The sequence below is a fragment of the Procambarus clarkii genome, chromosome 76, assembly GCF_040958095.1.
Source record: "Procambarus clarkii isolate CNS0578487 chromosome 76, FALCON_Pclarkii_2.0, whole genome shotgun sequence".
NCBI classification, from domain to species: domain Eukaryota; kingdom Metazoa; phylum Arthropoda; class Malacostraca; order Decapoda; family Cambaridae; genus Procambarus; species Procambarus clarkii.
The window spans coordinates 18,994,571-19,006,369 of record NC_091225.1 but is presented as its reverse complement, the minus strand read 5'-3'; the positions used below and the strand labels follow the sequence as shown (position 1 = coordinate 19,006,369).

At 42.4% G+C, this 11,799-nt stretch overlaps 1 protein-coding gene across 1 annotated transcript; it reads left to right on the top strand.

Annotated features, from left to right (window-relative positions):
* Nucleotides 1-748: 748 nt before the first annotated feature.
* On the top strand, nucleotides 749-6,974 carry LOC123771488 (thioredoxin, mitochondrial). The gene is made up of 3 exons (XM_045764047.2): nucleotides 749-1,054; nucleotides 3,098-3,221; nucleotides 4,012-6,974. Exons 1-3 carry the CDS (start codon nucleotides 852-854, stop codon nucleotides 4,126-4,128), a joined length of 444 nt encoding a protein of 147 aa, XP_045620003.2. The 5' UTR covers nucleotides 749-851; the 3' UTR covers nucleotides 4,129-6,974.
* Nucleotides 6,975-11,799: the final 4,825 nt, after the last annotated feature.

Below are 11,799 nucleotides of genomic sequence, written 5' to 3'. Positions count from 1 at the left end.
ATATACTCCATATTATATATACACATATAAATATATACGTGATTTAAACAGGTCAAACAACGGTCCAGTTATAACCTTTCATATATGAAGGTTAAATTTTTTCATCGATACTAAGTACACGAATAAATAATTAGGAAGGCTATTTTCGCCTGCCCCTCAAGGTTGTCATATTATATAGGTCAATACGAAGCTCAACCTTAACTTTGCTTAATGGCATTGCACTACTCCCCAGGGATATATATTTCTCTATCCTTAAAGCAGGAGAGACTTTCCTGATTGCTTGTTTGACTTTGACAAATACATACACACATAAATATGTATCTTTCCATATGTATATTCATAGAAGCTGGTCAAGCAAGATTCCTGCATAGCATTAAATTTGGATACAAACATACTATCAGGTATAAACAGTGGATAATTAATTTAAATACAATATATAAGGATATATCTATACATATACATACTCAGTAATTAGGTTGTATAATTTAGAAAAACACTAAAATAATTCATATAATTTGCCCTACAAATCAGCTGTAGTTGGTTCCCATCCCTGAGGAGCAGCAGCAGACGAATCCTCTTGCAATCATGACTGGCGAGAAACTGTCCCAAAATATCCTTCAAAACTATTGAAAGTCTCTTAAACCAACATTTAAATTGATCTTATTTTACAAAAAGAGTAATTTTGTCAATCAGCGCTGACATAAATAGCGTTAAATGGCAATAATTGCAAGAGTTGCGTGCGACTGCACTCGCTGGCGGATGGGAAGGAGAGAGAGGTAGCTCCCAGTGGATCAAGGCTGACTACAGTCGCTCTTCTGCCCCAATTATCAACTCATTATCCATCTCCGGCCATGTTGAGGCGGAGTTTAACGCGTTTAGCTTCCTCTACCCTCGGGAGAACGCTCGAGACCCCCGGCACTTGGTCATGTAGCTGTCCACGAGGGCTGAGAACCGGGCCAGTCGTCCAAGCTCTCTTCAACGTGCAAGACGAAGCAGATTTCACAGACAGAGTTCTCAAGTCGTCGACTCCTGTCGTCGTGGCTTTCCACGCCCAGTAAGATAAGACGGTGGTGTGTCCGTGTAAGGTGCTCACCTATTTGTATATCACCTATTTGTGCTTGCGTGGGTTGAGCTCTGGCTCTTTGCTCCCGCCTCTCAACCGTCAATCAACTGGTGTACAGATTCCTGAGCCTATTGGGCTCTATCATATCTACACTTGAAACTGTGTATGGAGTCAGCCTCCACCACATCACTGCCTAATGCATTCCATTTATCAACCACTCTGACACTAAAAAAGTTCTTTCTGACTCTATGACTCACTTTGGGCACTCAATTTCTGGGTAGGACAGAAATGGTTGGGCATGTTTCATTTCACATAATAATTAATAATAATTCATTGGGTCGAGGGACAGGCAGCCAGTTTATTCAGATGTTAGGCTTATATCAAGGTTCCCCCCCCCCCACCGGGTCAAATTACTGACCCAGGGGGGAAGTAATTAAAAATTACTGATGCAACCCCCATAATAAGCTGACTAACTCCCGGGTACCAATTTACTGCTAGGTGGGCAGGGGTCATTAGTGGGGAAAGGAAACTCGCCCAACCATTTTTGTCTCGTCTGGGATACAAACCTGGAATTCTCGGTTGTGAGTTGAGAACAACCCTGACTACTACCTTAATAGTCTCTCTGAATATAATGCTTCTGAACATAAATAAGTAATGAATATTAATAATATAATTAAATTAATGAACATTAATAATTAATGAACATTAATAATGAATAATAATCAAATTAATGAACATTAATAATTAATGAACGTAATGTTTCTGTTCACCTATCAGTAAATAGGTACCCAGGAATTAAGTAACTGTTGTGGACCGCATTCTGGAAGTAGTCATATTTTTCGACCTTAGGAGTACTGGTACAGGTACCTCAAAAATGCTTAATGTATATACATACATAGGCTTCCTGTCTGACAAAACTGGTTATTAATTAGTTCTTGTTACATATAAATGCAGTAACCCACACGCCTGTATCCTAGTATTGTAGTGTAACACAAACAATTCCAGACCATATTCTTATAACATTTTGACCAGGATGTTTCTTGCGTGCCTCACACAAGTGTGTTTCTTGGGGGCATCACGGCTGAGTATACAACACTCTGGGGTTCGCAGTCCTAAGGGGCGGGGTTCGATCCCCGGCAGAGGCAGAACCAAATGGGCACAGTTTTTCATCCTGGTGCACCTGTTTACCTAGCAGTAAATAGGTATCTGGGAGTTAGATGGCTGCTACGGGCTGCTTTCTGGGAATGTGTGTGTATTAGAAATATGTGAACTAGACATAATAGAGGAAAAATAAATTGGTTAGAAATTTGGGGTCCATGAGCTAATAGCTCGATTCTGCAAACGCACAAATAGTTAATACAAAATTTGCAGATACAAATAGTAAATACACACACAGTTGTACCTTAGTCTTTAGTGGGGGTTTACACCCTAATTTTTTTCCTTTACCTATTGATAATTTTAATTTATTAAACTTTTTGCTATATCCTTATGAACTGTTAACTAATTTTCACCAAATGGGAACTGTATATATGCATTGTACATTGTTCAAATTCAAATGTTTATTCAGGTAAAGTACATACATACAAGGGGTGATACAAATATTGATGAGTTTATAGAGCTAGTACATACAATGCCTAAAGCCACTATTACCTAAAGCGTTTCGGGCAGAAACGTTGTTGTGTTCATACTGTTGCTAGCTACTGGTAACAAAATTTTCTGATTTACAAGAATACACAGTAGCCAATTATTGCTTTCTTTCATTTAAGGATTTGTATTTGCCCTTCCCGAACAGGCTTGACTAATAAATAAGATTTTTTTAGATTTGTTTGCAAGAGCTTGATATGCATATCCTCCATAGGTATTTTTAGTAATACAATTCAATACTGAATTTGTGTTTCTATATACTGTATATTGATTTAATTTTAATTTGTCTGTATCATTAGGAATACCATTTCCCTTTAAATTTGCTTGTCTCTTAATCAAACTGGACGTTTTTCACTGTAAATTATTAATGTAGTAATCGATCCTTTACAGATGGTGTGGACCTTGTAAGCTTCTTGGCCCACGTCTAGAGACCATTATTGGAGGAAGGGGAGATAAAGTTCACCTGGCTAAAGTTGATATCGATGATGTTTCAGATATCGCACTCGATTATGGGGTGAGTTATCATACAGTACTGTTATATGGGGTGAGTTTAATACAGTACTACTGCGTTTAGGATTTTTGTTATTTTTTTTTTTGTTCTGTATTAGCTAAGAAGTAATGAAATAGAGGAAATTAGAGAAAACAGTTGTTATACAAAATCTACCCTCATCACCACATCTTTCACACTAAATACTGCACCATCAGACTCCAGCAGTAAATCCACTAGCAGCACTCCACTACTTCATACAACTGGTGAAAAGTGTTTCCCATAAATTATTACAAAAAAATCGAACATTCAGTCTCTTAAATGATTGAATTTAGTTATTACCATTTCTCATGTGCTGTTCATATAGAATTCGTGTGTTTTCACACTGACCATCTGTCCATCTTATTGGGCTTCATCTCCTACCTTTAGTTTTACTCACTTTCACACTTAAATACTACCCATGTCCATTCATTCAGTATGACCAGCTCTTCTCGATGAACTCTCCTCACTCTTACACTGACATTTTCAGTCGTTGATCTTTCCTAGCACCACAAATACATTTCAAATTGTCCATTTCTACAAGAAAAACTGCCGAGTTTATTCTTTCACAGGAAAAAGTTTGTAGGGAAATATAGCATCATAGGATTTAGAAAGCTGATAGGTGGAAAGGTAAATACAAGTTGAGAATAAATTTTCAGTTTTTGTGTTAAAGTTTTGTTTTGAAAATGAGGTGGAAGCTAAAGTTGATATTGATTTTACAAATGCTAAACCTTTGTAAATTTGTGTTCCTAATATTTTGTAATCTTTAATTTTGTAGGTCTCTGCTGTTCCTTCTGTTCTTGCGGTAAAAGATGGTAAAGTTGTTGATAAGTTTGTGGGTCTGCAAGAGGAATCCAGGATTGAGGCGTTTGTTAACCGCTTGATTGGAGAATAAAAACCTCAATCTAAATACAGTTTAGAAAATCTGGAGGAACTTGTTCATTTAGTTGAATATCCAACAACAATGAGCATAATAAGTTTGCCACGATGTTCGTTTTCCATTTTCTTCGGGGTTCTTTTTCCATTTTCTAAGTAGTTACTGAATTTCTATTTTAAGACATGGAGGAACATCGATTCTTAACCTATATTACTCCTCTTGTGCACATGTACCTGTGAACAAAGCAAAACTGCAGGGAAGACATGGACATGCTATGGAACCTGTGACTGAATATTAATCTCGACTATTCTGCCTCGGATAAAATAAATGATGCACATACACTGTGCTGTATTACGGTGCTTTTTCAGCAGTTGCGTCTTTGTTACAGTGGTTGCATTATGCATGTAAACAGTCTATACAGGTATATATACATTTTCTCCATGAAATAATAAAGTAGTGAGCCTTCCTCACTTCACTCATTTAGAAGGTGCATGATGCTGTGCAGAATATTTTACTTAATATTTTGTTTTAGTCTGCATCTAATACCTTCGTCTGTATATGAGGTGTAATTATTGTAGTCTTAGTGTATAATAAAGGATTGTTCTTTGTAAGGAAAATATTATTTATTTTAATGCCATGTATGCGTGTGTGTGTACATTGTCACACACACACATATACAGATGCATATACACATAAGTGTACAGTTCACACACAGTTATGTGCACATACCAGTGCTGCAAGCACATAAAGATGCACATGAACACTAGCATGCCCACTCCAAGAGCTAGAGCTTGTTTCTTACAAATGCTTAGATAAGTGCATTTACCATACTAACTGACCAATGATTAAATGTTATGCATAATAATAATTTAAACTTTTAATAACTTTCAAATATATACACGTCTCTAACCAAGAGAACTTGGGCTTTCATTCTTGTCTCTTTGTCATATGAAAACACTGCTATAGTGAATAACTTCCTTGCCTTCATGACATATACTGACATATATTGCCTCTTAGGCAATGGTTAATGCCCCAAGTTTATGCACCTTTTTTTTATTAAATATAAATTGTATGTGTTACCCACAGGCAGAATTTTTGCAAGTGAGGAAAAGTGATGTAATTGATCTTGTTACCTGCACTAGATAAATGTATATAGATTAAATGGGTCTTTCAGTATTCATTATTTTGTAGTTTGAATTATTTAAAATTGTGTGCTGTGCTGTAGGATTATGTATATGCAATACTGTAAATGAAAGTTTAAGATTTAGTTAGGTAATTATTGCACAATACTATATGTAAATACAAATAAATGTACGAGATTTGGCAGCTTGATCGTGTAGGCAGATATAATAAACACAAATGGTAAATAAACACACATTGTTTACATAAATGATCTACCAGAAGGATTACAGAATTACAGTATATGAACATGTTTACTGATGATGATAAGCTACTAAGGAAGATAAGAGACAGATGATCGTCATGCCCCTCAAAATAGCCATGAGAAGATAAATGTATGGAGCACCACATGGCAAATGGAATTCAATGAGAATAAATGCCATGTTATGGAAAGTGGGATAGGAGAGAATAGGCCTCACACAACCTAAAAATTATATGAAAAGGAATTTAAGAACTCTAACAAGGAATGAGATCTTGGAATACTTCTGGGTAGTAGATATGCTTTAGAGGAGCACATGCTGCACTTTACAACTTCAGAATTGCTTTTAAATACATGGATGGTAAAATATTAAAAAAACTGTTCATGACTTGTGAGACCAAAATTGGAATATGCAGCGGTTGTATGGTGCCCTTTAATTTTCACTGCATTTCATCTGTGCCTTAGTTTTTTTCATTAACCCAAGGCACAATCAATACTAATAAATTTACTTCAATAAAGTGTTGGTACAATACCAGTGATCCGAGACCTGGTTTCAGAAACAGCCTCTTCCTGATACGATTATATTATAATATCAATATACTGTATATATTTTTGAGGAGGGGAGGGGGGTGTGAGAGCTGGAGGGAGACATCATCTATATGTAAATGAGGTGTGGGTGGCGTTGTTTGATGTTAGGGGCGCCGCACGTTGTTTACCCTCATTGGTGTGCTGCCCGGGTCTCGTACCAGTTCACTCCTCGTATCATAAGTGGTTGAGTAAAAATGTCTACACTCTTATCAAAGTGGATATATGTTTTTAAGTGAAATCTCTATCTGTACTCCACTATTCAAGTATATATACACACCCCATCACCATGAAGCCATCCTATATATATATATATATATTGGTATATACTGGCAGCAGGTTTCTATTTACATGTTTCATTGAATATGACTGCATATTCTGTATTGATTATTTTCTTGTACTGTAACACCATGACAAGAGAAATGTTGAATACAATTTTTGTATAATGGATAAAACCCTAGATGTAAGAAGATTATAAATTCTTGAAGCAATCCACATAAGAGTAGAACAGCCCACCATAAATAACCCAAATAATGGAACTATTCACTCCACCCACCATGAGAGTAAGAACAAGACCAAAATGTGAAGATGTCAACAAACTGCTCAAAATGTCACGCCCACTACACCTGATTAATCTTTGAATGTGCTCTCCTCCCCCTTATCCCTTTTTTTGCCTTATTCTTCACCTTTTTACACCTTACTCTTCAGCCCTATACGTGCCTTCTTTGATAATTACTTACCTCAGCCCTATACATCTTATTCTTCACCTATTTGTATGTACTTGACCTCCCTAATGGTATAAATCCAATACGCCCCGCACTGTCCCATTCACTTGAGAATGAACCATGTAGGTTCGAAACGTTGTGTACATTTATAATAAGTGTAATACATTCTACAGTTACTTATTTCTTTTAGTTTACCTTGAACAAATATGGCATTTGGAGAAATCCTTTTCCAATTTTAAACCAAGATGCAAGAGTCAGAGGAATAGAAGCCCTAAACAAGACAATAATCAACACTGAATATGCAGTTATATTCAATGAAATATTTATATAAATATAACAATTTCGAATTCAAAATTATTTAGAAAAAATGCAGTATAATTACCTTTACTTATCATTTTGAACTCCTATAGTTACGATCTTCTTCCCCAACTCTGTCTATGACTTGGAGAAAAATCCAAATCGTCAAAAAAAAAATTCCAAATCCACCAACAAAGAAAATGTAAAATCCGCCATGAAAAAAAATCTAATTGGAATGAACTTTGCAGGATGACTAGTCTGTGTTTGGGGCCGATCATGAGCGGGTGGGGATTATCCCCTCCCTCTAACTCTTGCATGCATGCCGTTGCGTAAAATGACAAAAGATACTAAATTAGAAATTTTGCTAAACAAAAGACTCAAACTACACTAAGATTACACGGATGACAGGAAAGTGAAAAGTAGATAAGGTGATTAATGGAACCTTCCCTGTCGTTGGTGAAGGATAGGGAAGATGGTGAGGAAGGTTATGATTAGTAAGAAAGAGATGAGATGCAACTTAACTTAATCAAGATAGGCTGATTAATTATTAGTTAAAACTTTCTAATATAAATAAAATTATTAGAAATAACTTTTTTTCAGTGTTATATGTTAATATTATTAGGAATTAGCAAATTTCGAAAAATATATCTTAAAAAAGCTCAGTCACTCTTGTAGGCACAACGGACCCTGCTTACTAGGCCAAGTTGTGCAATACTGGCTGTTAGGTATTGATATATACGCACACACGAACATACTGCTGAAGAATTATTCATACATTCATCGCTTGAAGAATTATTCATCACAAGTGTTGGCCAAATACGACAATGAATATATTCTGCTGTTGTGGCAGTAGACTTCAATGAGGCCGATAATCGATGCTGATTGGATCTGTGGAGAGCAGCTGCTTCTTTACAACTGACCTCTGACCCCTGCATACACATGACCTCAGGGACCTCACACACACGTGACCTCAAAACCTGCACACACGTGACCTCTAACCCTGCACACACGTGACCTCTAACCCTGCACAAACGTGACTTCTAACCCTGCAGCCCGTCCTCCCAAGGTTTCCCAACGTCAAGAAAAGTAAATTCCTAACCTACCAGAGGACCCAAAACAGAAAACGGGACAGTACGTCACTTCCGCGAGCCCCTTCCGTTATCTAGTACGACAATTTGTGGCTTTAGGTAACACATACGAGCGAAAAGCGACGTTCTTTGTAGGAGGTCAAGTTGAACCTTGCACACACCTGACCTCTGACCCGCTCTCTCTCCTCCTACCACGGAGGCTGCATCTCGAGCTGCTCCCTGGAGGCTGGACGTGATGCTATGAGATGCTGGGTGATGTAGGGGGGTGTAGGGGTGATGCTGGGTGGTGTAGGGTGATGCTGGGTGGTGTAGGGTGATGCTGGGTGGTGTAGGGGTGATGCTGGGTGGTGTAGGGTGATGCTGGGTGGTGTAGGGGTGATGCTGGGTGGTGTAGGGGTGATGCTGGGTGGTGTAGGGTGATGCTGGGTGGTGTAGGGTGATGCTGGGTGGTGTAGGGTGATGCTGGGTGGTGTAGGGGTGATGCTGGGTGGTGTAGGGTGATGCTGGGTGGTGTAGGGGTGATGCTGGGTGGTGTAGGGGTGATGCTGGGTGGTGTAGGGTGATGCTGGGTGGTGTAGGGGTGATGCTGGGTGGTGTAGGGTGATGCTGGGTGGTGTAGGGGTGATGCTGGGTGGTGTAGGGTGATGCTGGGTGGTGTAGGGGTGATGCTGGGTGGTGTAGGGTGATGCTGGGTGGTGTAGGGGTGATGCTGGGTGGTGTAGGGTGATGCTGGGTGGTGTAGGGTGATGCTGGGTGGTGTAGGGTGATGCTGGGTGGTGTAGGGGTGATGCTGGGTGGTGTAGGGTGATGCTGGGTGGTGTAGGGGTGATGCTGGGTGGTGTAGGGTGATGCTGGGTGGTGTAGGGGTGATGCTGGGTGGTGTAGGGGTGATGCTGGGTGATGTTGGGTGATGCTGGGTGGTGTAGGGGTGATGCTGGGTGATGTTGGGTGGTGTAGGGTGATGCCATGAGATGCTGGGTGGTGTAGGGTGATGCCATGAGATGCTGGGTGGTGTAGGGTGATGCCATGAGATGCTGGGTGGTGTAGGGTGATGCTATGAGATGCTGGGTGGTGTAGGGTGATGCCATGAGATGCTGGGTGGTGTAGGGTGATGCCATGAGATGCTGGGTGGTGTAGGGTGATGCCATGAGATGCTGGGTGGTGTAGGGTGATGCCATGAGATGCTGGGTGGTGTAGGGTGATGCTATGAGATGCTGGGTGGTGTAGGGTGATGCCATGAGATGCTGGGTGGTGTAGGGTGATGCTATGAGATGCTGGGTGGTGTAGGGTGATGCTATGAGATGCTGGGTGGTGTAGGGTGATGCTATGAGATGCTGGGTGGCGTAGGGTGATGCTATGAGATGCTGGGTGGTGTAGGGTGATGCTATGAGATGCTGGGTGGTGTAGGGTGATGTTGGGTGGTGTAGGGTGATGCTGGGTGGTGTAGGGTGATGTTGGGTGGTGTAGGGTGATGCTGGGTGGTGTAGGGTGATGCTGAGTGGTGTAGGGTGATGCTGGGTGGTGTAGGGTGATGCTGGGTAGTGTAGGGTGATGATGGGTGGTGTAGGGTGATGCTGGGTGGTGTAGGGTGATGCTGGGTGATGCTGGGTGATGTAGGGTGATGCTGGGTGGTGTAGGGTGATGATGGGTGGTGTAGGGTGATGCTGGGTGGTGTAGGGTGATGCTGGGTGATGTAGGGTGATGCTGGGTGGTGTAGGGTGAGGCTGGGTGGTGTAGGGTGATGCTGGGTGGTGTAGGGTGATGCTGGGTGGTGTAGGGTGAGGCTGGGTGGAGAGGCGTGGGCGTGAGAGATGTCAGTGAGGGTGACATCATGTCCACTAGGGTGCAGTTGCATGGACGGAGCGTCGAGGTGGGATGTATTTACTATTTGTGTCTGCACAATCGAGTTATTAGCTCTTGGACCCCGCCTTTCAAACCAATCTATTTTTCCTCTATTATATCTACTACATAAATTTCTCTCTTAACACACACACACCCACATATCACCAGGAAGCAGCTCGTAGCAGCCATCTAACTCCCAAATACCTATTTACTACTAGGTGAACAGATGCATCAGGGTGTGAAAAAAAACTGCCCGTTTGTTTCCGCCTCCGCCGGGGATCGAACCCGGAACCTACGAATCCGAAGCGCTGTCAACTCAGCTGTCAGGCCCCATGTGTGTTTGTTCGCGCACGCGCGTGTGTGTGTGCGTGGGAAGGGGGGGGGGGGGGGGGTTGGAGTAACAGTGCCTTGTGACATGGTCCGGGGTTATTGGCTCTCGTTAGCTTCGGGTGTCTGGAAGGGTAAGATAAAGGGAACTCCACAAACTCCATAATACCTCGTTCTTGGGGAAAATAATTACTTATAGCCTGGTCGCCAGGCTTTTGGATGTGTGGGGACTTGGAGGGTGAAGTGTGGGGGCCCTGGTGGGTGAAGTGTGGGGGCCCTGGTGGGTGAAGTGTGGGGGCCCTGGTGGGTGAAGTGTGGGGCCCTGGTGGGTGAAGTATGGGGGCCCTGGTGGGTGAAGTGTGGGGGCCCTGGTGGGTGAAGTGTGGGGGCCCTGGTGGGTGAAGTGTGGGGCCCTGGTGGGTGAAGTGTGGGGGCCCTGGTGGGTGAAGTGTGGGGGCCCTGGTGGGTGAAGTGTGGGGCCCTGGTGGGTGAAGTGTGGGGGCCCTGGTGGGTGAAGTGTGGGGGCCCTGGTGGGTGAAGTGTGGGGGCCCTGGTGGGTGAAGTGTGGGGGCCCTGGTGGGTGAAGTGTGGGGGCCCTGGTGGGTGAAGTGTGGGGGCCCTGGTGGGTGAAGTGTGGGGGCCCTGGTGGGTGAAGTGTGGGGGCCCTGGTGGGTGAAGTGTGGGGGCCCTGGTGGGTGAAGTGTGGGGGCCCTGGTGGGTGAAGTGTGGGGGCCCTGGTGGGTGAAGTGTGGGGCCCTGGTGGGTGTGGTGTGGGGGCCCTGGTGGGTGTGGTGTGGGAGCCCTGGTGGGTGAAGTGTGGGGGCCCTGGTGGGTGTGGTGTGGGGGCCCTGGTGGGTGAAGTGTGGGGGCCCTGGTGGGTGAAGTCTTGTTCTTTCACCCACTGTACCTCATAATAAGACTCCCTCACCCACCCACTGTACCTCACAGCACGGCTCCCTCACTCACTCTACCTCACAAATACAATTCCGCTCCAGATAGACAATATTAACAGCCACAAAAATGATGTAAAGTGCCTTGGCCTAGACTCAACTTCAGCACCCACATGCAACACATAACCAAGAAAGTCTCTTATCAGAACAATAACAAACTCTGCTTTCAGACAACACCCAGTCCCCCTTGTTTAAATCCCTAAACATGCTAAACATAACTCACTCCACACATTTTCTAGTGTCATTTACATTTACAAAACCCTGTTCTTAAATGCAAAAAACCCTGTTCTGAAATTCTTCCTGAACAGATGTAATAGAACTTATAATCACCACACCGGAAATAAATATATCTTTGATATCCTCAGAGTCAAACGTAATCTGTGTAAACACTCTATGCAAATAAAGGGACCTAGTCTATGGAACTCACTCCCTAACGAATTGAAAAGCTGTCCAACTTTAGACTTATTCACAAATAAACCCAAAAAGTATCTAATTTC